Raw genomic sequence first — 26,931 nt, 5'->3', positions numbered from 1 at the left:
CTTCCGCTCCAATAAACCATAATATTAGTCGAAACCAATGTTGGTTTCACTTTGAAATCGATGTTTTATTCATAAACCTATCAAAATACCAAAGTCAGACTGGCCAATTCCGAGCCACTGCAAGGTGTCTAAGATTGGCAGCTGAACTTGGAAACTTAATTAAAAGGGTAAATTTGGTTTCGCAACTCCGTCTAAAGTTTAAATACTTCCGGTATTACGAGTATTGAGCAGTGTTGGCCTAGTGGCTTCAGCGAGCGTCTCTCATCCCTGAGGTCGTAGCTTCGATCCCCAGCTTTGCACTAATGGACTGTTAATGTGCGCATTTAACATTCGAACTGTCAAGGAAAACATCTTGAGGAAACCACGCCATAGACTCAACAATCTACATATGAGGCACAGATGACTAATATAATTTCCTATTGTTTGTTTAAATATATTAAAGAATAGATATAGAAATTCACGCTTCTTTTTTCGAGGCAAACGGGTAGGAGGCTCACAGGATATTAAGTGACATGGACACTTTCAATACCAGAGGGCTCGCGAGTTCGTCGCCGGCCTTTTAAGAATTGGTGAGCTTTTAAGAGAACTTGTAAGGTAGTTTTTGCCGCGTTCCACCATGAGGAACCAGCTGCCCACTGAATCGATAATAATCAATCCACCACTAATATTTCGAATCAACTCGACTTAGGGTCCTTCAAGGCAAGTATCAATTCTTAAAGACCGGCAACGCACTCGCGAGCCCTCTGGCATTGAATGTCCACTCAACATCAGATCTCCTGCGCGATTGCCCCGTTCTATAAAAAAAATAAAAAAGATACAAGTGCATGAATCTTACCCAAATAGTTGTCAGCCGTCAAGACTTTCACCTCACTTCTTAAATTAACCTAACTTGTGAAAGGAAATAAAAAAAAAATTGCAGCTTGTAGCACCACAATTAATAATAATTATTCAACCGAACCTTCGAGACAGCTTTATTAGGGTCTCTTTCAAAAGATTCCTGTTTCATAAAAGGAACTTAATGAAAGTTGAGCCGTCCCGTTTTTATTGAGAAAACAAGGTAAAAAGTTCAATTCAAGTGTGTAATTTCAGGCAGAAATTTCCAAACTTATTAAGGAGCTTTATTTTTAAATCTTTAGCTGTATTTACAATAAGCTTTCGTCAATAAATGGACTTACCAATACAAATCAAATACATCTTGATATTAGCAAGTTAATAATAATAAAAGTTAGTCAAGCAGACCACGAGAATGTAAGTGAGTTGAGGACAAATCTTTGTTTTTAATTTATTTTATTATTATTTAATACTTAAAATGTCATGTGGAACATGGGGTAATGGTTGCAGCTACTTACAAACGTTGTGTAAAACCAAAAACTTGGCGATTAAAAAGAGTGGCGGAGAGTTTATTGCCAGTTCTTCCGTTCTACGCCCTTGATTTGAGAACTGGCAGTTTGACGACTCATTGGTCTAGTGGTTAGTACCCCTGACTGCGAATCCATGGGTCCCGGGTTCGATCCCCGGCTGAGACGAACATCGATGTGATGAGCATTTGGTGTTGTGCTTAGGTCTTGGGTGTTTAAATATGTATTTATATGTCTATCTATCTATAATATGTATGTATATCCGTTGCCTAGTACCCATAACACAAGCTTCACCAGCTTAGCATGGGACTAGGTCAATTGGTGTGAATTGTCTTTAAAAAAAAATGTTAAATTAGAAGCATTTAATGTATATTTCTTTTTTGACGTTCATAAGTGTACATTGTGTTACCTATATGAATAAATGATTTTTGACTTTGACTTTCCAGGTCTGAGACTGTCCAGGGTCGATCAGGCTGGTCTTCTACCCTGGATGCCCTCTGCCCCACCTGGGGACATTGGACTTGAAGTAAAGTAAGTCATCTAAGACTATCCAGGCACAAACTCCTTAATCATTACGCAAAACAACCTCCCGGCCGCGTCCGTAACGCGAAAAGCTGAAAAAGCTACCGGGAGGTTTTATAAAAAAAATTAACCGTAGATAGTGTAATGGAATATAGACATAGACATAGACATAGACATAACATAGACATAGACATAACATTTATTACAAACAAAAACACACACACATAAACACACAAAATAACAATACTTAAAGAAAAAATAAAATAAGACATCACAAACAATAAAAATTAGAAATTAAAATTAAGAAATGTTCTTTTGCCATTCGGTTCGTTTCTAGTGTGCAATGTGTGTGTACTGTGGTTGTAATTGGCCCTGGCTCAGCATTATGCTGAGGAGCAAAAAGTTCCACAGCGCTGGTCATTCTGCCAGAGACCACAGCAGCTAGTTTGCGCCTCTAATAAAATAAAATAAATAATATTAATAATACCAAGTAGAAAAATAATAATAATAATATTAAAGATAAATATTAAAGAAGTGTGAGTAAATCGTGTGTAACGGTGTATAATAAATAGAATTAAATTAAAAGTTAAAAATAAGAATATCTGAGTTTATTATGATTTTATGTAGGTAAATTATCGAAAATTAATGACTATCACTTTTTTTATATAGCTTGCGGGACGACCAAAAACGGCAGTCTTCACACCCATTTTTAGTGGATGCGATGCCGGCCTTTGAGGGAGGAGTACACTCGATGTTTAAACATTTGGAGGTCGTCTGAGGGAAGACCCCCACCGGGAAATACGTGAAATACATCATATAATATCACTGAAGCGAAATACGCGAAATTCCTTCAAAGCTGCGGGCGGATAATAAATCAATAAACAAGACGAAATACCCAAGTCCCGTAAACTTCATAAACTTAGAGGCAGTTTAAGGTAATTAAATTCAATTAGAGACAGAAGAACCCTTGCAACTTCACTCGCCGTTCAATTGCCTATGTTGACCTAGTTTTTGTAACTTAACATTTTATATAAGAAGGCTCGGCTCTTTCATTCGGTTTGAAAGGATAGTTCAGAAATAGATAGAAACGATATTAAACAGTGATGTATTGAATTCACGTGAAAACAACTGCTGTATATGATTTCAACTTCCTATTTTTGAAGTTATACTTCTTTAGGCGCGTTATGAAAAATTGATGAGAGTGAAATTTTACGCGCGCGCACCGTGACACAAAATTAACAGAATGAAGTTGCCCACGGAAAATGGTACGGCATTGGACATAATTTAAAAACAACATTCGAATAATAATAGAATTTATGTTACACTTAATGTAAGAGAATAATAATAAATATTTATTTATTTAATTTTTCAATTGTAAACTGAACTTTATTGACTATAATGACTCCTTTTACAGTCTTTGATTATTTAATTGTAAATATTTTTTTGCATGCAATCAAAAACTATTTTTAATAATGCCAAAGAAGTATAACTTCTTACGCGCATACATAAGTACTCGCACCCTTTTTTATTATAAACAAGCCTAAAAAGGGCAGTCATCGCACCCATAGACATCCATTTTAGTGGATGTGTTGCTGGCCTTTGAGGGAAGAGTTTACTTAAGATTTCATATGAAAAATGGTGTAATGGTTGCAGCTCGGTACAAACATTGTGTAAAAACAAAACTTGGCGATAAAAAAGAGAGGCGGAGACTTTATTGCCAGTACTTATCTTCAGTTCTACGCCCTTGATTTGAGAACTGGCAGTAAATGTAAAATTAGAAGCATTTAATATGTATTTCTTTTTGATGTTCATAAGTGTACATTGTTTAATTGAAGTTAGCTAAATGAATAAATGATTTTGATTTGATTTATGCTTTTTAAACAATTGGAGGTATCTCCCAGAAAAGACAATAGTTATAACTATTGAGTTCACGTAAAAACAACTGTTGTATATGATTTTGACTTCCTATTTTTAAGCAAACCAGCCTACAGGACGCCCAAAAAGAGCAGTCATCGCACCCATAGACATCCATTTTTGTGGGTACCGGCCTTTGAGTTAAGAGTACACTCTTTTTTTAAACAATTGGCGGTCCCTCACCGGGTTGATACCACAGTTAGCTGGTTCGCAAAAGAACGTGTCTTGTGAAACGTGGAACACGTGGAAAATATTGCACCTCCTTGCAGTCTAAACTAAAACCTTAGTGATTAATAAGAGTCCTGACAGTGTTTCTCTGTTCTTGATATTATGTGGTTAAATTAATCCTTTTTGGACGCTTTTTTTGTTGTTTATCTTCCTTCTATATGTGCATAATGAGGGTGATTAAAATCATTAATGTATGATATTTATTTATTTATTTAATTATAAGTAATCTTACAGCTAACATACATAATATTACAAAACAAACACTTAGACAGTACAGAAAGCCAAAACAGATTACATAGATAAACAATATTATATACGAAAAATAAAACAAATAAGCGCATCAATAGACAAAACTGTATAAAGAAAACTGAAATTTAATATTTTATTTCCTTCGAAACATTTACTAATTGGTTCTTAAAATTAAGCGCCTTTACGACGCTGCGTTGCGTAGGTAGCTATTAGGGTGCGTCCACATCTGGCGAATATGCCGCGAATGTGCAGCTCGCGTGCATTTTTGGTCGTGCGCCGCCCGCGTCTTCCTTCCGCCCACGCCAGTAAACAGAACTGTAAACGCGAGAATTGAGTGCGTGCCTCGCGCACTCCTTATACGAGCTTTGCATGAGTTGCGCTAAAGAGGCGCACCGAACCATTGCCGTGACGCGCGCAGATCGCAAACGGCTGGCGAGCTACACATCCGCGGCACATTCGCCAGATGTGGACGCCTTAGAAAATTGGTACGCTCTTTTCTTGAAGGTGTGACATAGTAAGTAATGATTAAATGTTTTCGATAATTTACTATTAGCCTCGTAAATAATGAATACTTATACCAAAAACAGCGACTTTGAACATCTGCAATACGTACATTGTATGCCTAATAAAAATAATAAATAAAAAAGACACAAATGTGACTCAAAACAGTAATATACTAAACTAAAACACAGCTTTATGAATGTAAACCATAAGCGTGAAAACCAGAGCGATGCGGTACATTAACCGAACATTATTTACTTTGCAGAGTTAGTCGCTTAATGCATTTTACGCTACCCGCGAGAAGATTAATTACATGGAACTGTTCATGTTTGCAACGATATAAAAAATAAATGTTAGTGAACATATATTTGCTACGTTATTATTATTATTTACTTAACACACTGGCAGCTTTTAATACGCTGATGCGCGTGTATTATGAGATTTGGAGAAACTTATCCAATCTATTTTAAAGGTGTTCACAGATGGTGCACTGATCACACTTTCCGGAAGCCTATTCCAGTCTGCCACTACTCGGTTTGGGAGAAAGTTCTTTAGGGAATTTGTGTTGTGTTGAGTGGTCTTAAGTTTTAAAGAACTACCCCTCAAATGTGTATTTTCACTTAAAAGAGCTTCTCAATTCCTGGAACATTATAGTGGTATAGGTTTCAATAAGATTTACTCGTAATCTCCTATTTCCTAAATCAGTCAAAAAATTTAGTGTAACATTTTTTCGTTACGCGTCACATTTTTCCGTGACGCGCCATCTTTTGAAGTGAAACTTCTTTATCGACGTATGGGAGAAATTTTGTAGCAGGTTACGCGCCATGTTGCTTTTTGAAGTCAAACTTCTTTATCGGCGTTGGAAAAAAATTTACACACATTTGTCACATTTTTCGGTTACACGCCATCTTTTTCTTGTTTTTTATTATAGAACGGGAATAACGAGCAGGCTCATCTGAAGTTGCCCATGGACACTCTCAATGCCAGAGGGCTCGGCTTCTAAGAATTATTACGCTCTTTTAACTCTGCGTTCGTTCTCTTACTTTAAATCGAATAAGTTCAGAAATAATTTAGTGGGTAGCCAGTTCCAAATTGTTGTGTGCGGTAAAAACTGCCTCGCTTAGCCTTGCGATTCTGTAACTCACGATTACGATTTGGCATTCTGATAAACAATAAACTACAAGCTCCCTTCTTACCATAATGCCAAATCGTAAAATGACTGCTTCACGACTGATTTGAGCGCGACCGCCGCTGCGACGACCGCTGTGTGAGTTCGAAAAGTGAGTTACAGAATCGCAAGGCAGTTGTGGAACGACGGACTTCAAGGTGATACAGGTGGAATTTTGTATACTGCCTTGAGGTCCGATGATAAAACTCCGCAGGTAATCTGAACATAAGATAGATGAGAATGTAAACGATGTGTTATCATGTCGCCTGTTAACTAGAGAGCCTGTTGGCCAATCACAATCAAACAGAACGCGCTCTTGTGTCGTTCATTTTACTCCCCAGCATCACGTAAAGCACAGATAAAAGAGATTGACAACTACTATAGATTAAAAAATAACCAGTAAAATAGAAAATGCTCAAGTATGTTTAGTTTAATATTTAATCAGTATCACGTAATCAAAGTTCACAGATTCAGAAACAATAGTTAAAATTAGTTAAAGTTAACCTCTGTAACAAGTTTGCGGTTATTTTAGTGTGATCCTGTAAACCGTACGTTGTAGTAGGTACTAGGATAGCATAATAAGGCGAGACATTTAAGCGCCAGTTTAACAAGGGTCGGTGCGGGTTGTCCTATGTCGGGCGAGCTGATAGCTAGGTCGGATTAGAACGAATTTATGGACAACGTGAGCTACATGAATCAATGATTAATTTCAGAGCGATTTAATAAAATTATTTCATATTTTTGACACAGTAGAGGGAACGTTCAAGTATTACGTAACGAGTTTTGGGAGGGGGGGTCCTTTTGTAAAACGTTACAATGCGGGGCGGGGATTGAATTACGCGTTATTAATATTATTTTCGAATTACACCACTTAATAGTAACTAGAGTCACTAGGTGGTCACGAAACGTTTTACTATACTCGAGTACAGTACTGTACTTGGGTACTGAAAAACGTTACGGCGAGTTACATGGGGGGGGGTCAATAATTTACAAAAATTGCGTTACGTAATACTTGAACGCTCCCAGAATACAGTGTAAATATTCTTTATAACGTCATGCGTTATAACGAAATAACAGATACATTTGTTTGGTTTAACACAATCCCCATACACTCTTTATAACGCATCAGCCACTCTCTACAACGAAGAAATATTTTCATATTTAGACATCAACAACATACTTAAGTGTAATTGTTTTTATAATCAGCTTACAGAACTAAACTTTTGAGGTGCCGAGATTTCTAAGAAAGACACCTGAAGTCATACACAGCCGTCTCGTCTTTGTTATTGTTGATTGCATTAACACGTGTGCCATTATTCTTAGATTACATTGCCTGTAGGAAATTTTGGTCGCAGTTACTAAACGCACCACCGCCACCTATCGTGTATTATCAGTCGTAAACAAACTTTGAAAGTGTCAAGATGGCCAGTAAAACAAAAGCGTTATGTTTTATGTGTTTAGAATAGTTTACCTATTGATAGTATTAAGTAGATAGTATAGTTTTTGTTTTTTTTTCTCTTCCCTCCCTATAACGTAAAAAACTGATCGGTCCCTTGAAATTCGTTATAAAGAGTTTACACTGTATTTAGAATATATATGTCACCGTAAAATTGTAAAAACCGTTAGATTGTAATCTATCTCGCGAGATTGTAAACTGTCGAAAGATTGTGAACCTCAACGAACTGCTTACAAATTAACGTATTATTATTCGATAGTTATATGAAATTGTTGGGAAGTAAAATTAATCTGTAATTGACCAAAGAAGTTTGAATGATAACTAAGTTAGTGTAGTACAATTTACCGAATAATATTACGTTAAATTGTAAGCAGTACGCTGAGGTTCACAATCTTTCGACAGTTTATAATCTCGCGAGATAGATTACAATCTAACGGTGTTTACAATTTTACGTTAACATATATAATACGTAATATGTACATTTTGAAAATAAATTTAAAATTGTAAAACGTTTTCTGGTAAAACCTAAATTGTCAAATTCAATTTCATTCCCTGTTATGTGAGCAGAATTCATTATACTGAAGGGGAAGAGTTAACACAGGATATATAGAATATATTTACAGCTTTAAAGCTTGGCAAAGCTTGGTTAAAATGTTCTGTATACATATAGTGAGAATAGCGTTGCTTTACAGCTTGCTAGTTAGTGGACTGTGAAATGTGTGTTTAAAATTTATATGTATTCAATGTCAGGAGTATCTGAATAGTATATGTCATGTATTGAGCAAGCTGCACTAGATGACTAAATATATAAGAGGGTGAGACGTAAGAACCTAACAACCCTACGGATCCCTAAGCCCTACAGACGTACCCTAACACATAAATAGTAAATATATAATGTACGGGATGTCTGCACCAAGAGACCTAAGGTAACAGACGGAGCCCTACGCTATCAAAGGTTCGAGGTGGTGGGATTATCTCAAAGCTACCGGGCAGGCTCACCACGATAATTAAGGGCTTGAAGTAGTCTTCGCCACTTTGATAGGAAGCGAGAATGGAACAAGACAGAGCAATATTTAAATTTGATTTATTATTCTAAGATATTATCTTAAATACTAATTACACCTATATACATACATGATATTATTCTAGTGAGCTGTTGGTGTATCGCGCATCTTCAGCTGTTAAGATTTAGAACACACGTGATCCATGTCAGCAGTTGGTTGATGTTCTATGATGAAATCTGAACACTTAGTAGCTTCAGCGTGAGGAAACCAGCTTGCTTTAGATCCAAAAAGTCGACGGCATGTGTCAGACGAAAAAGGCTGATCACCTAAATACGATCACAAAACAGCTACAGAAAATCTGAGGCCAAAACCTCAAGGGTAGCAGCGCCAATGGTTTATGAACTGTGACAAAGTACTAGGAACGCATAAACCTAACGAAGCAACACGCCGCACTTCAAAAGACTTGATAAACTAAGAGTATGCAAATAAATTAAATGAAATAAACTTTTGCGCAGTGCGTCTCTGCGATGTAAGCGTCCTGGGACTAACGAGTGCCTACAGAGTACAGACTCATGGAATCCCTGTAATACATGTACGGTAAATAACTGTGGTTATAATTGATTCACTTTTTTGAAGTGAAACTTCTTTATCGGGGTTGGAAAAAAATTTAGACGTAACATTTTTTCGTTACGCGTCACGTTTTTCGGTTACGCGCCATGTTGCTTTTTGAAGTCAAACTTCTTTATCGGCGTTGGAATGAAACTTCTTTATCGACGTATGGGAGAAATTTTGTAGGAAATCGTCACGTTTTTCAATGATAGTAATAATTCTATTACAATTAATGAAATTCTATAATAATCTTCGTAGTAATAAGGTAAAATGAAATATTTGTATTCATGTCTATGATAATAAAAGCCTTTTGTTAAACTTTATCTAATTTAACGAATTTCTGTAAAGTTGCATATAGTAGATGATTTTTCGAAAAATAAGGTCATAAAGAAGTTTCACTTCTTACGTGTGTACACTGTACACCTAGTTAGTACACGCACATTTTTTTTATATATAATAGGGGGGCAAACGAGCTTGCGGGACCACCAAAAAGGGCAGTCTACGCAGCCCATAGACACCCATTTTTAGTGGGTGCGTTGCCGGCCTTTGAGGGAGGAGTAGACTCGCTTTAAAATGAGAACTAAAAAGTTTTAAGATGCGGTTAATTGCCACGTAACTTCATGCATTAAAAGCAACTTTTGATTCGCGTTTAATATAAGTAACTTCACTTCAAAACATTTGAGGTAACATACTTTTTAGATTACAGCAGAACGCTTTGCATATGAGAGAATGTTTCGTATGAATGAATATAAGTAAATACGAACCATCTTTGATATTTAATTCAAAATTTATTCTATAAAATTTAAATTTTATTCACAAATTTTAATTCTCCAAGTGTACAAGAACCACTTGGTTACATTTGTGCCAAAATATTAAATCTCGTAGCATCTCGTAGCACTCTGCTACACGAATTAGTCATAACCTGAATGCCAGATCTTCTCTTCCGTTCTACGCCCTTGATTTGAGAACTGGCAGTAAATGTCAAATTAGAAGCATTACATAGTATATATTTCTTTTTTGACGTTCATAAGTGTAAAGTCAAATCATTTATTTCAATTAGACCACCTAAAATGGCACTTTTGAACGTCAAACAAAATACAAAGAAGATCTAGTTGCCCCTTCCAAAAGGAAGTTTCGTGTGGAATTGGAACATTGTGTTACCTATATGAAAAAATGATTTGGAATGAATTTAGACTTGTAAACTATATGTTTAGACCAAGACGTGAATGAAAAGACACAATAATATTTATTTTCAAGTATTTTTGATTTTAATCAATATTTTAAGCGCAATTAGTGATTGAAAAAACAAATGAAAGTGTTCGTGTCCACACTTAAGAAAACGTGATTATTATCACTCGCCCTGTTTAATATTATCTTCACTGAGTGATCACGTTTCATACTATTATGTTATTATTAGTTCAAAGTCCATTTACATAGCTTTTAGTCAGGTTTAAACTTAATAATTATACTGACTTAGTAAAACTACCATAGATTAAAAAATGCGCGCATTACAACAAATAAAAACCTCCTTGGTATATTTTATTTTATTTTTGTTATTGAATTAATCATACTATGTATTCCATTTTGACTATTAAGTAGAATTGTTTTACTTGTTATATATAACTTAAGTTAGTTGTAGGCTGCGGAAAAAAAAATTAAACTAAAATTTTGTATCACGCAGTCTAGACATACAACGACCAAATTTAAGCCTTGACTTGATTAAGCTATCGCGGAATCTTAAAAGGAGTATTAAGAATATCCATAGCGCAAAATCCCCTGCATCATGAGCCCAACATACACACCCTCTCACACACCATCACACATCACAGCCAAATTAGGTATTACTTAGTTAAATGTATTTAATATATTTTATTGATTGTTCCCTTTTGTAAATGTTTTTTGTTGGTAAATATTATGTATTCCAGATGGAATGCTGGCTATATTTTTAGTGTAATTGTTGGTTTTAATATATATTTTTTGTTAGCTGTACCTTTTACGAAACAAATAAAAAAAAGGGTGCGTGTACTTATGTACGCGCGTAAGAAGTTATACTTCATTGGCATTAAAAAAAATAGTTTTTGATTGCATGCAAATAATTAATTACAATTAAATAATCAAAGACTGGAAAAGGAGTCATTATAGTCAATAAAGTTTAGTTTACATTTGAAAAATTAAATAAATAAATATTTATTATTATTCTCTTACATTAAGTGTAACATAAATTCTATTATTATTCGAATGTCGTTTTTAAATTATGTCCAATGCCGTAGCATCTTCCGTGTGCAACTTCATTCTGTTAATTTTGTGTCACGGTGCGGGCGCATCGTAAAATTTCACTCTCATCAATTTTTCATAACGCGCCTAAAGGCCGATTTACATTACTTAGTGTTTAGGAGAGTGCTTTAGGATAGTACTTTAGTTGAAACATGTAAACGCTACTTGCTTTAGTAAACGCTACGCTAAAGAACTTGCCTTTCAAGTTGTACTAAAGCACTCTCCTAAACACTAAGATAATGTAAATCGGCCTTAAAGAAGTATAACTTCAAAAACCACTGCTTGTTTTGAAATGTTAAAAACGACGTGACGTGAATTTGTGTATTTTAAGAAATAACAAAAGAAAATACATCCAACATTTTTCGTTTAATACCTCCAAAGTGGGTCAACGATGTCAGATTAAATGCATCAGTACAATAATTTTTATGACGACTCAAAATAACGTAACCTTGGGCGACTTTCGCATTCATTACATTAAACTTAATGCGAATAATCAAATAAATTTAATCCCTGAAGAGAAGACGGCAAAAACTTCTTATCTTAAAAATGAATTAAAATTCTCAGGTCCTTATCTAATATATAAAATTCTCGTGTCACAATGTTAGTTCCCATACTCCTTCAATACGGCTCGGCCGATACTTATGAATTTTTTTATGCATATTCAGTAGGTCTGAGAATCGGCTACTATCTATTTTTCATACTCCTAAGTGATAAGGTGTCCACCTCAAATTGCTTTTTTTTTAATTTTTAGTTTTTTTATTAATTATTTTTTTGTATTAAGTATTTTAGATTAAGGTTGGCGCTTCTATATATTTTTATTTAGTAGTATTTGGTTTTGCACTTCTTGCAACATATGTAACGAAGTGTAAATAAATAATAATAATAAAAGTAGTGTTACACAAATTAAATGTTGCTGATCTTAGGGTTCCCTTAAAGACGGTTGCTCACAGCCATTACTCCATCATCACCAAGTAAATTATGAGCGTGTCAAAATCCAATACGTTTTGACATACGTATTGATCTGACTTTGACACCCTTAGTGTCACCTGCGCTAAAAAAACATCTATCGCTCAGAGCCGCAATTTCCAAACGGCGCAATACATCATGCTGGTGAAATGACGTGACGTTAGACGTCTAATCGTAGGCGTAATCTACTTCTCGGGTCTCGTACAAAGCCTATTCATAAAGGCATCGTGGGGTTCAGTTCCCGAATGAAGAAAAAAATCATAGCTTTTTGAAGTAATACTTCTTTTGGCGCTTTAGGGAATGATGAGAGTAAAATTTTGTGCGCGTGCACACTGTCACAAATCCCACACCCTAAAGTTAGCTATAGTCAACAGTCTAGTTTTTTTCTATTGTTAGTGTCGTTTCAACAAACGTAGAATACAATTTTTGAAAAGATTTTTATCTTGTTAAGCCAAAGAAGTATAACTTCTAACGCGTGTACATAACGCAACGCGCATTTTACCAATTCTTGAAAGGCCGGCAACGCACTCGCGAGCCCTCTGGCATTGAGAGCGTCCATGGGCGGCGGTATCACTTAACATCAGGTGAGCCTCCTGCCCGTTTGCCCCCCGTTCTATAAAAAAAAACATAAGTACACAAACGTTTTTTTTTTCTTAGTTTCTGTAGCACTACTACGTATAAACATATAAATACTTTACCTTCTTCTTTTCTGAAAGCAGTAGAAGACCATGCGGTCTACAAGAATGAAAGATGCTCAATCCTCATAGCGAGAATCACTCTGCTGTTGACTTTAAAAACGTATATCAGTGACCTACCAACGATTTTGTCACACTTACAGAACTTCCCAACTCCGCCGTATACCTGGCCCCTTAGAAGACCGCCTTTTAATGGTTTGTGTAAGGTAAAATTTGGTAAGAGATGTGTTGGCCTAGTGGGTTCAGCGTGCAACTCTAATCCCTGAGGTCGTAGGTTCGATCCCCGCTCCACCTATGGACTCTCTATGTGCGCATTAATTCGCTCCAACGGTGAAGGAAAACGGAGGAAACCGGCTTGCCTTAGACCCAAAAAGTCGACGGCGTGTGTCAGGATCACCTATTTGCCTATTAGATTGACAAATCGACCTCTAAATTTCACCAGCATCATCTTGATGGTTGGAGGTCTTCCACGGTCCGCTTCACAAGGCATTTTCTTTTGCGAACTAGCGAACTGTGGAATCGGCTCCCGGGGGGGGTCTTCCCTCAGAGATACGACCTCCAAATTTTTAAAAAACGAGCCTACTCTTCCCTCAAAGGCCGGCAACGCACCCACTAAAATGGGTGTCTATGGGCTGCGTGGACTGCCCTTTTTGGTCGTCCCGCAAGCTCGTTTGCCCCCCTATTATATAAAAAAAAAAAAAAATGATCATGAAACAGATACAGAAATCTGAGGTTTTAAAGGATGTAGCGCCACTGATTATTATTATAATTTCTTCTTAACACTATTATTAATAGTTATTATTAGGCACCATTATTTCTAAGCATTTAAGAGCATGTCTCCACCCACCAGTATTCGAGTGCAGTACACACATGAGTCCTCTTTGTACAGTGCGAGGCAATTAAATATCATAAAAACTCGTATCATATCTTCATGAATAATATTTTTGAGTATAACTTCAAACGTTATTTCTTCACTTGTTCGTTAGGTTCGCGTGGTTTTACGTCATTTATAAATAAACAGAATTGTAATCATGTAGATTTAAAAATGTATAATCTATTGTAATTAAAATGGCATATAGCTAATAGATATAATCTTTTTTAAATACAGTTTACGTCCATCGATTTAACAACGAACTCCCTAAAGCTTCGAAATCAATTGGTTTTGGTTGGTTTAGCTTGTCTTCCATACAATGATACACTCTACATAGCATTACACCCACTCTCAAAAACGACAACAATGTAGTAATAATGTACTTTTTAAGTTGCTAAAATTAGTAAAAACTGCGCAGCTGTGTACGTTCTTTTGTCGCTTTATCCTAGCCCGCAACTCGACTGTCGGAATCATGCATACGAACTTTCCAAGAAATTCATTATTTTGTTTACAAGTGTAGACTGTTGTTGACCATGTCTAATAAGTAGGAGTCATGGACTATCTATACGTTTTTTCTCCTCTCCAGTCCCTTCAGTATCGTTATATAGATATTATATAGTTTACACTGTATCTGGAAAAGCATAAACAAATAAATATAGTTAAAAAAAACTATAAAACACGCTTTTTTTCAGCCTAAATTAGGAATTATTTTTCACTTTTAGTTTGATGTGCTTTAAAAGCGTGTTTTTTAGTTTTTTTTTAAACTATATTTATTTTCCACTTTTTAGTCCTAGCAGCAATACGTGTTGTCTCAATTTAATCGTATTGCTTTGTGGACTTAAAAAAAATTTCATTGTTTTTTCGAGATAAACCTATGAAATTATTATATTGTCGCTGATTCTTTATCATACAAATTTTGAATTAAATCTGTCCGTTTAATGTGGGTCAAAATCGAGTCCGAAGGAGTCGGTTTCATACATACATACATACAGGTGAAGCTAATATAAAGCGTGTAAAAATAGTACACTATCAATATTAAAATCGTCTACTTACCGAAAACGCTTTCAAAAACACCAAACACTGTATGATCCCTTCCATTGTATCACCGGTGAGACAGAAGGTACCAGTAAGATGTCTGCCCTTCTTGTCCCCAAGGTGTGGGGTAGCGGCCAGGCTGGCATGTACCAGGGCGCCCCGAGGCCTCGCATCTCGCGTGGGCAATACCCCGGGAAGAGGGGCACCCTCCATTAGTCGAGCGAATGGGTCCATTGCCCGTCACAAAATAAGCACATCACTTTTTGGCAAAAATTTTTGACACAAAGTTCAATCACAATTTAATACACATATGTCAGAGGTCTAACACAAAAGCACCTCAGTTCACCAAGGTAGAGGTGGTTTCTCTCGTCACCAGGAAGGTTCGTTCCTATCTGAAATCTACCAGGACTTTAGAAACTACCAGGAGACCATGAAACTGAAGGAGCTTGCAGTTTATGGCCATTCACTTGGCACCCCGGAGGAAACGCATTTGACACCATTCTCATGCTTCATTTCGGAGACTTTATTGCAGTTATCACAGTAGCATCCATCTGAAGTTTTCCAGCACTTACTTTTCAATACCATATTTAGCAGCATGTACAGCATTACAGCGATCCCGAGTATTATATATATTTCCATACTATATGCAGACACGATACACGTACTACCCGTAATCAAGATTTATATGTTTAATGGATAACTTGTTTTATGTATAATACTAGCTGACTATACTAGTATTATTTCTAGGAAACATTTCTTAGTTCAATAAAAATAACGATCTAATATAATAAAAAATAGGGGTGAAAATGTATTTTTAATGGCAAATTATAAAATTTTAAAAATTAAAATTTTGGCCAAAAAATAAAAATAAAATGTTAGGGGTGGACGGACAACCCTTATCACTTAGGGGTATGAAAAATAGATAGTAGCCGATTCTCAGACCTACTGTATATGCATATAAAATTTAATAAAAATCGGTTGAGCCGTTTCGGAGGAGTATGTTACCATACTAACAATGTGACACGAGAATTTTATATATAAGATATGGCACTAAGTACACGTTTCGTTCAAAAAAAGTGCGTGCGTACAAAGTACACATGTCAGAAGTGAAACTTCTTTGGCAAATTAATTTTAAACTCTTATTCATATTTATACAAATCTATACTTTAGATTTCCCAGACTTAGAGGGAGGGAAAAAGGAAGATATGTTAGGAATTTAATTAATTTAATTGACTTTAAAAATTAATACAAATATATACATATTTTTTATTCGTCATTTGAGATTTAAATAAATTATTTTGCATAAAATATAAAATACTAATATGATGTGGAAATAAATAAATATCTCCCGGGGAAGACTCGCACCAGGAGTCAATTCCACAGTTCGCTAGTTCGCAAGTGTCTAATTTAAAATACATCAGAATAGCGACCAACAAAACGCTTAAACGGCAAGCCTGGCAAAAAATAAAGTCATAAAATATAATAGGGAAGTTTTTGCTGAATGAATCATAATTCATCAGCCAAGTGACGGACCACGTTGGCGCCGGCTGTGATTTACTACGATAACTTGCTCGATCATCTCACTTCATAAGTACTCAACAGTACATTTCCGAGCTCTCACAATAATGGATTATCGTAGACATATGACGTCACTAGTTAAAACGCGCTATCGTTGTGTTGTGGATTTAGGTTATAAGGTTTGTGAAATAAATCTTAATTAATGCAAAATCTGATCCGAGACTTCGCTCACCCCAGTGAGCTTCCGTCCTGCCTTTCAGGCGATTGACCACCCCGCGACGGCCCAAGCCGAGGTCCAAGTCTCGTAGACGCCCTTGCGCTAGTTATTGGGTCAACGCCCATTCCAGCCGAACTACGCTCGCCAAAACAGCACAAGCTAAGCTGTAAACTGTAAAGGTCCTTAAGCCCAACAGTGAGATTCCATTAAAAACACGTTAATATATAAAAGTCGGCATTGTTTAAACTAACTCGGGAATGGCTGGACCGATTATCTTAAAGCGGCCACTGACGATACGTCCAATTAGTAGACTTCCTTTCGGATGCACTCCAAATGGAAATTTATCGAGATACGGTACCATTCACAATACTTCCATTTGGATGCATGGCGTCACTTCGAACTTTGCAATCGTACGGAACGGAAATAAATAATACTATGGATAACAATACTTTACTGGTGGCAGCAGTTGTGTGTATTTTATTAAAAAGACAAAAAAAAACCTAAGAGAAGGTGGATGAAGGATTGGTTGAAACAAAGAAATACTTTTATTTATTTAATAATATAAATATATTTATATTTTTCTATTACTTCCAACACAAAGTCACGCGCGGACAAAGACAATAAAAAAAATTATAACGCTTGACAAATACACAGCACATGCACCACCATCGACATCAAAACATAAACTGAAACAAAAACCTCAAAAAAATGGACGCCGTTTCGCCCATTCACGGACAATTCAGACTGCTTCCATATGGCGTGGCGCACGTTTCTGCCATTGACGGACGGCCACGGATGACGTCCATTTGGCCTGGACGCATGGATTTCAATCCTTTTGGAAATCCAGAGCTGGCTGACGTCCATCCAAATGGAATACTTTTTTACCATTCATGGGACGATTTTGGACGACGACTACTCCATTCGGATTAATGGACGTATCGTCAGTGGCCGCTTTTAGTTTTTGATTTATTGTATTTGTTTCGAATAGTAGAATAAATAAAAACAATGAAAATATACAAAAATCAAATACAAAACGTTCATGGGTTTTCATAACTGTCAAACATTTAATGTTCATACCGTCGATACGCTAAACTCTCCCCTCAAATTAAAGAACGTATTTCAATAAAGGTTTCGAATCGACATTTATCCACAATCGGATAATGGCGTGTTTAAGGGTGCGTCCACATCTGGCGAATATGCCGCGAATGTGCAGCTATGCGCGAGCCCTTTGCGAGCTGCGCGTTCGCGGCATATTCGCCAGATGTGGACGCATCCTTAGATTTTAAAACTAATGTCAGTAATGAAAAATGACATATTGATATATATTTGCTGTCAAATATTTATGCGTGCGTTCTTTTTGTGTTAATTTCTTAATAAAGTAGTGAATTCATTTTGAATTAATTGTATTACGTTGATTGTTAATTGACGTTCATTGACAGGCGGTGTGAAGTTCGCCGGATCAGCTACTATTCAAATAAAAGATACTTTTGATATAAAAGCGTTCTACTCTCTAGGTCTTCCTCAGCCCCCTGACAGCTGACACATGTGACAAGAGCACTATTTTAGAGTCTGTAAATTTAAGAACCCTTACTTAAGTTTGATTGTATTGACGTTATAAGAAATATAAAATTGATGACAACTTTAATAAGAGACCAGTTTAATACCCGCCATCTCCAAGAACATACCTATTAGAATTAACTAAGAATTTAAATAAAACCTTTTTTGTTCTTCATTTTACTCTGTGCACGTTTTATATTAAGTGTAGTTTTAATTTTAGTATAACATTTTTATTGTTTTAAACGTTTAGATTAATTGCATAAGCGTTGTGAAGAAACTGTTTTGAGCAGTTTTTATTTAAAATATAGATTTAATTTTTTTACCGAAGAATTAAATTGTCTACTCCACTGACATTTTAAAATGAAAACTAAAATGTTCTTAGCAATTACAACGTAGCACACTCATCTACGGCGTAGCGATCTAGTTAATTCCGTAGCTCGTAGAATGATGTAACGTTAAAGTTATTGCAGCAATTTAAATGTAACATGTCCACTTTCAATTCCACAAATTCATAGCAATCAACATGAAATATTTTTTTAAACCCACTTGGCTAAAGCCAGTTACCGTGTATGTTACCATGGTAACGGTTAATAAGTCCGAATATGTTTAATATCGCTACTCTGTAAACATAAAGGTGGGAACTGACCAACGTTACGAGGTGTAATGTAACATGTAATGTAATGTTACACAGCGAGCATTCGTGCAGTCAGTACGTCGTGTTACGTCGTGTTTCCCCGTAACACGACGTACTCAATGCACGAATGTTCGCTGTGTAACATTACATTACATGTTACATTACATGTTACATTACACCTCGTAACGTTGGTCAGTTCCCACCTTAAGGGGTTTATTTATAACATACTAAAGTCACGGTCAAAATCATTTATTAATTTAGGTAACACAATATAAACTTATGAACGTCAAAAAATAAATATATATATATAATGCTTCTAATTTTAGATTTATTGCCAGTTCTCAAATCAAGGGCGTAGAACGGAAGAGAAGAGCTGGCAATAAAATCTTCGCCACTCTTTTTAATCGCCAAGTTTTATGTTTTACACAATATTTCTAAGGAGCTGCAACCATTACACCATGTTCCACATTACATCTTAAATAATCAATACTTAATTAAACATAATAAAATAAATTAAAAACAAAGATTTGTCCTCTATCAGCAGGAGGCATGGTGAAATAGGAGCACGCACTTACATTCTCGTGGGAACAACACGCAAATACATAGTCGAAATAACTAACATCACCGCATACACGAATTCAAGTCCGACCAGTCACCACAAGAAGCACCAGTTCACGAGTATGATTAAGAAGTATTAGAAGGTTACCTCAGAATAGATAGATAATTAAGATATTCTAACAGAAAATTAAAATTAATAAGGATTTATATTGGAGGATTTTTTTAAATAAAATAGAGGTTGTTCTTATAATAAAGCAGCCGAACGACACATTTGTGTGACCTTTAAAACAAGAGAATCTTTTTTTTAAAATTTGAAGGTCCTAACAGGAAAGACAACTGAGGTCTCGAAAATGTCTTAAGGTGCGTACAGACTATATAACATAACATGTTATACAACATTGCTATACAACATGTTTCAGATAATCTGGACACTGAATGTTATAAAACATGTTATTGATATGTATTCTAGGACGAACACAGCATCTACGTTTTTGTTTTTCTTTTGTAAAATGGTTATATAACATTGTTATTCTAATGTGTACAGTATTGTTTTATGTTATAATGTTGAATAACAAGGTTACATAATGTGGACGTGTTATAAAACACAAGTTATATAATATGTTACACTTGTTACATGTTGGTCTGTACGCACCCTTATACTACTACTGGAAGTAGTTTTAATACACGACCCTAATAAAAATAAAAGCTATAGAGAAAATAAAACGTGTGGCAGACACTTACCAGGAGCTCAGCAATGTCTGAGAGGCTTGTAAAGCCGGGCTAGACGTAATCCTTAAAGCCAAAACCGTGTTTTCTTGTTACCTTCCAGCTCACGTACGTATCCGACTTAAATAGTAAGTAAAATTACCTTCCAATAGGCTTTTACGTAATTCTTATTAACAAAAACTACGAATTTACAGTCTACTAACCAAGACGTACGTGAGTCGGGTTTACATTCCTTTTACATTCTAAGTCCCTGGTAAGCCGTCTGACCATTTTCCCCATTCTCTACTAAGATTTACAGTGATGCCTCGAACAAGAAACATAGCCTAGCGGTCTTATTAAGTGGCAGCAGGGGTACCGGGTTCGATTCCCTGTTCGAGGGGAAGTTTTAATTTAATTTAAATTTGTTCTCCGCCTTTGGGAGGGTTGTGCGGTACCGGGCGAGTGCCTAAACCGTACATAGAGGACATGGTCGAATTTCTAAGGCAAAAAGCACGAATTATAAAAATCTTATACTTGACGCTGGCTAATGGCACAAACCGTGTCAGAGCCATAAAAAAAAAACAAGCTGAATGATATGCAACCTATTTTCCTGCTACCATAAAAGTGATAATCAGACATCAAAGAACAGGGTGATAAAAGATGAAACCTTAGACGAGCAATAAAATCGTTAATAATTTTAAACGTAAAATACGATTTTAAATTAAAAGCTTCAAAGTAAATAAATCAATTACATCCCCGCATCGGCGTAGGTTAAAAATTCGATAACAAGGGTGAATTAAATTATTGCGCAAATTCGTTACTGAATATATGACTATATGATGCGATATTATATTCTTATTAGTAAATTAGGTTAGATATAAATTACTTATTAAATGAAATATACAGTACTTGCATTTTCGCAACCTACATAGTATTAATAAATATTATTAAAAATTATTAAAAAAAAAATTAAAACTACATAATTTAATTTTTTGACGATTCATTTGTCTTGTGGTTATTAACCCTAACTGCGAATCCATGGGTCCCGGGTTCGATCCCCGGCTGAGACGAACATCGATGTGATGAGCATTTGGTGTGCTTAGGTCTTGGGCGTTTAAATATGTATTTATATGTCTATCTATCTATAATATGTATGTATATCCGTAGCCATACCCATAACACAAGCTTCGCCAGCTTAGCATGGGACTAGGTCAATTGGTGTGAATTGTCTTTAAAAAAAAAAATAGTTTGTTCCCTGTGGCAGTGTACCTTTAACGCTGGCAGCATTTCCTCGCTGTATTGCGATCATCGTTGAGCCAGGAAAGCACCAGCTTCGGGGTCACCGGTGCTATCTACCAGACGCCAACTTAAATCTTTAATTAGCGCCTGTTCACTTGAACCCAAGACTCTATACTCCAATCGAAGTTGGAGGAAAGACTCTAAATTTTTGTGCCGTTTATTTTTTTCCGCCGCCCCAGCTTTTTTGCTTGTTTGAGAGGGGTAAGACGGGACTACGTCTCAGTCAAGAGATAATGTATGTAAAAAAATATATATTTATATTTCAATATAAAAATATTCGTTTATATATTCCTTACACATATGTTATTGTACTTACAAAGATACACTATATCGTATGTATTAATTATTGGAGCAGTTTGGCCTAGTGGCTTCAGCGTGCGACTCTCATGAGGTCGTAGGTTCGATCCACGGCTGTGCACCAATGGACTTTTTTTCATATCATTTAACATTTGCTCGAACGGTGAAGGAAAACATCGTGAGGAAACCGACATGTCTTAGACGCAAAAAGTCGACGGCGTGTGTCAGGCACGGAGGCTGATCACCTACTTGCCTATTAGATTTAAAAATGATCAAGAAACAGATTCAGAAATCTGAGGCCAAGACCTAAAGAGGTTGTAGCGCCACTGATTTATTTATTTTATGTATTAATTATTAATTTACACTCTTGAGTCATAGAAAAGCAAGGTGTGTTCGCGACACATAATATATTTATTTTAAAAAGTCACACTAACGAAAGACATACAGACACAGAACACACAACATACATAAAATATCAAATCGTTATATTTAATTAATCACGACTGTTTTAGTAAGTTTTTGCGTTAAAACAAAGACCTTTCCACACCTTTCTTATCAAATACAAGCAGAAATGTTTTCGATTTGAAATGATGGCGTCGGTCTGGCGAGGGTATGTGGCGACTTTTATGCTATCGATTTCAGTGTCTACGGTACGCATGGACCTATTACGTTCAATACTAGACACTCTTGTTGGTTAGAACTTATTCAGTATCTAAATGATACAAGTTTTGTTTGTAAAACATGTAAAAATAATGCGTTCATTGTCAAGTAAAAAAGTTTGCGTTGTATTGTTAACGCAAGGTCGAAATAAGGTATAAGTATAATATGTATATGTATAAAAAAATCATTGAATAAATGGATAAAATGCGATTTTACATTTACAAAACTTTTCGAGTGCTTTTCAGGGTGAGCGAGAAATTTTATCAAAATCACGGAGAAATTTTTGTTATGATTGAAATATATGATGAGTGAAACTCCAATGTGTTGCTAAAATATGTGTACGGTTCCTGGGTCATCGGGGTGCTTTAAATAATAGATTTTAGTTTAACTCTCAATTAACCACTCGCGTTAAAAGAGAGTGCCTACGTCTGGCTATACTCTCGGGGCGGTTCTCCTATGTTTTAGCTAATTCCTATGAAATGAATGACTGCAATGTAACAGTCGAAGTAAGTGCCTACGTCTGGCTATACTCTCGGGGCGTATCTGCTATGTTTTAGCTAATTCCTATGAAACTAATGACTGCAATGTAACCGTCGAAGAGAGTGCCTACGTCTGGCTATACTCTCGGGGCGTAACTTCTATGTTTTAGCTAATTCCTATGAAACAAATGACTGCAATGTAACAGTCGAAGAGAGTGCCTACGTCTGGCTATACTCTCGGGGCGTAACTCCTATTATTTAGCTAATTCCTATGAAACTAATGACTGCAATGTAACCGTCGAAGAGAGTGCCTACGTCTGGCTATACTCTCGGGGCGTAACTTCTATGTTTTAGCTAATTCCTATGAAACGAATGACTGCAATGTACCAGTCAAAGAGAGTGCCCACGTCTGACTATACCTTTGGGGCGTAGCTCCCATGATTTAGCTTATTCCTATGAAACGAATGACTGCAATGTAACCGTCGAAGTGAGTGCCTTCGTCTGGCTATACTCTCGGGGCGTATCTCATATGTTTTAGCTAATTCCTATGAAACTAATGACTGTAATGTAACCGTCGAAGAGAGTGCCTACGTTTGGCTATACTCTCGGGGCGTAACTTCTATGTTTTAGCTAATTCCTATGAAACGAATGACTGCAATGTACCAGTCAAAGAGAGTGCCCACGTCTGACTATACCTTTGGGGCGTAGCTCCCATGATTTAGCTTATTCCTATGAAACGAATGACTGCAATGTAACCGTCGAAGTGAGTGCCTTCGTCTGGCTATACTCTCGGGGCGTATCTCATATGTTTTAGCTAATTCCTATGAAACTAATGACTGCAATGTAACCGTCGAAGAGAGTGCCTACGTCTGGCTATACTCTCGGGGCGTAACTTCTATGTTTTAGCTAATTCCTATGAAACGAATGACTGCAATGTAACCGTCGAAGTGAGTGCCTTCGTCTGGCTATACTCTCGGGGCGTATCTCATATGTTTTAGCTAATTCCTATGAAACTAATGACTGCAATGTAACCGTCGAAGAGAGTGCCTACGTCTGGCTATACTCTCGGGGCGTAACTTCTATGTTTTAGCTAATTCCTATGAAACTAATGACTGTAATGTAACAGTCGAAGAGAGTGCCTACGTCTGGGATACTCTCAGGGCGTAACTCTGCCGTATTCTTAGTTTTATTAGTTAAAACGAACGAATAAAACTAAGAATATAATACAAAATAAATTCTTTAAAATATCGCAGTAAATTTCGTAGCAGCATAGCGAAAGAACAGAATTCAACTAAAAGAAACGAACTAATCAGAACAATATGGTATTGCTGAAAGCCTCCAGAACAATAGCGACCACGTCAGTCGCTATTGTTCGTCATTTAAAAGGTCATTTGGATGGGCCGTTTCAAAAGACTATCTGTTCGCTCTATCTACAACACACATATATTACATACTCCTTAATCCTTAGATCAGACCCGTCTGACATCTTCGTCGTCTCATACCATAATCGTGGTACGCGACCATCTCTGACCTCCACCATAAACTGTTAAAACATAAATTTTCCAATATATCTTCTAACATATAAAATTCTCGTGTCACAATGTTCGTTCCCATACTCCTCAGAAACGGCTCGACCGATTCTTAGGAATTTTTAATGTATATTTAGTAAGTCTGAGAATCGTACAAAATCTATTTTTCATCCCCATAAGTGATAAGGGGTTACCCCTAAATTTTTATTTTTTAGACAAAACTTTTTGTTTTTATTTTTGTATGATACAACATATAAAAATACATACAACCCTTAATTTTAACCCCTCTACGATCAACCCCTATTTTTTATTTGTTAATTAAAATCTTATGACTTCAACTCTGAGGTTTATATAGAGAAAAATTCACAGAAAAACCTAAAAAGTTTTCATTCCGAAATCCGAACAGTCTCTGGGGTAGCATAGCAAAATGTACCATGTTGGTATGTACTAAAAAGATAGGTTAAGTAAAAATCACATTAAGGAGAAACGATGTTCGCGAGGTCAGCTAGTGTTTATATAAATACCTATTATGTGTAAGATTTCTTTCATAGCTAACAAAAGCTTGACCTTTAATGCTTGAATAGCTTTATAAACTGTAGATATGAAAAAACGAGAAAGGAACAATGTCAAACACACACATGTCATAATTTTGCGTTGAATGTTGAAAATACAACACTCAGAATTGTCACCCTAAAAATAGTATTTTGTTTCGAAAAAACACGAAGGAAAAACATCAAAATTTTAAAACCCAACGAAACATCGAACAAAAGATGATGAAGGGCACTAAAAGGCCTTGAACATGACCTACTTCGCATATAGAGTCGCCTTCACCAACTATTACTTCTATCAGCTCTAAATCAAAACTGGATATACTATAATAAAAAAACTTGAGAGGTGTCAAGGGACACCCGGATGGAACGAAGTTCCTTTCGATTAATTTATATTTTAAATGGTATCATAACAGTATGATAGATTTTCTCGACACCAATATTATATTTCATCGTCTAATAAAGTTTTAAGAGACCAGGAATCTAGAAGAGGAAGAAGTATGATGTCCTTGTGCTACGCTGGGATTAAATAGTAAAATAACCTAAATATAAAATTAAGTGGCACAATTAATAAGCATATTTCGTATTTCGTGGTTCACATATTTTAATTCAGTCTCATCTGGTTCATCTCCTTGTATAAGGTGTTCTCGTTGTTATATTAGTTCACTAAGTTTTGAATTCGCCGAATTACAATGAATATTTTTTAAAGGTATTGTATTTTGCAAGGAAACTAGGGACCCCGCATTTATTGTACAGGGATTCTGGTGTACGTTTACTACGACTAATTTAGTTAAGAGATTTCAAAAATAATTTTAATTTCTTGTCCCTATGAAAAGAAAAAAAAAGCCAACATCACGAGGTATTTCCAGGTGGTCACCCATCCAAATACTGACCTCGCCCGGCGTTGCTTAACTTTGGTGATCGGACGAGAACCGGTATATTACAATAGCAAATAGCAAAAAAGTGTCGTGACAACTTTTCGTAAGAATTTCTTCCGTCTAGCCCCCTTTCACAACGCGCGATAAGGAACTTCGTTCCAATAATAATTTATTTATTACAAGAATGGTACAAAAATGTTAAGGTGGTACAATCGTACATCGTTCGCATATTCTGCCACACATAATGGCGCACAAATTTGTCTTAAGGAATTTTACATTCTAGTCAAAGTAAATTCTTATATTATCTGTATGTTACATATCATACTTAATTAAATTTATATCAATTACAGTGTCTCACGCAAATAATCATTTATTGAATAGTACATTTTTTCCAATAGTAATACACTAAGTCGCTTTTTAAAGACTCTAGTCGGAAGATCTTTTAATTATTTTGGTAATTTATTGTAAACTTTTATTGCCATACAAAAGGTGTTTTTCCGAAACAGTTCCAGATAGATTTTACGCACAGCCAATTTCTCCCCATGTCTACTTCTTACTTCAACTTCTACATTCGGATATGGATATTTCTAAAATATTACCGTTTATCACTACATAGTATAAAACAAAGTCGCTTTCTCTGTCCCTATATCCCTATGTATGCTTAAATCTTTAAAACTACCCAACGGATTTTGATGAGGTTTTTTTAATAGATAGAGTGTTGAAGAGGAAGGTTTATATGTATAATAACTAAATTTAATATCAGCATTGCACCCGTGCGAAGCCGGGCGGGTCACTTGTAACAAATAAAACAAGGCACTGAGGCCAAGACCTAAAGAGGTTGTAGCGCCACTGATTTTTTTTACATTATTAGGCAGCATCAGGCAAAACAAATCAGGCCGTTAATCTGTAAAAAGCTCTCCATATTGCGCATAATTAAAATATTATTGATAATTAAATTTGAGAGCTGTATAACACAATAATAGTAATTAGGTATAATGCAGTATCATTCAATAACTAGATTATTTTACAATTTATTTTGGATAAATAATTTGAATAAATAATTAAATTGAAAGTTAATTTTCGCTTATTTATATTTATATATTTATCCATATGTACGGTTTTTAGTATACAAGGAAATATAAATAACTAGCGGACCCGACAGACAATGTCCTGCGTGATATTACAAAGGATTAGTATATTAA

General features: G+C 35.8%; 1 protein-coding gene across 5 annotated transcripts in view; it reads right to left on the bottom strand.

Annotated features, from left to right (window-relative positions):
* The window catches only part of LOC125061672 (neurobeachin), a 538,892-nt gene that overhangs the window by 416,506 nt on the left and 95,455 nt on the right, over window positions 1-26,931 (bottom strand). For 4 of the 5 annotated variants that reach the window (XM_047667201.1, XM_047667202.1, XM_047667199.1 and 1 more), the window contains exon 1: window positions 14,869-15,135. The exons of the other annotated variant lie outside the window; for it this stretch is intronic. In XM_047667201.1, coding sequence (XP_047523157.1) covers window positions 14,869-15,084 — 216 coding nt within the window. In that variant the 5' untranslated portion in view covers window positions 15,085-15,135. Of the gene's footprint in view, window positions 1-14,868; window positions 15,136-26,931 lie in introns of those variants that run through there. 5 annotated transcript variants of the gene reach the window in all.

This window comes from Pieris napi, chromosome 24 (assembly GCF_905475465.1).
Source record: "Pieris napi chromosome 24, ilPieNapi1.2, whole genome shotgun sequence".
Classification (NCBI taxonomy): Eukaryota; Metazoa; Arthropoda; class Insecta; order Lepidoptera; family Pieridae; genus Pieris; species Pieris napi.
This window is presented reverse-complemented; position numbering and strand designations above follow the sequence as displayed.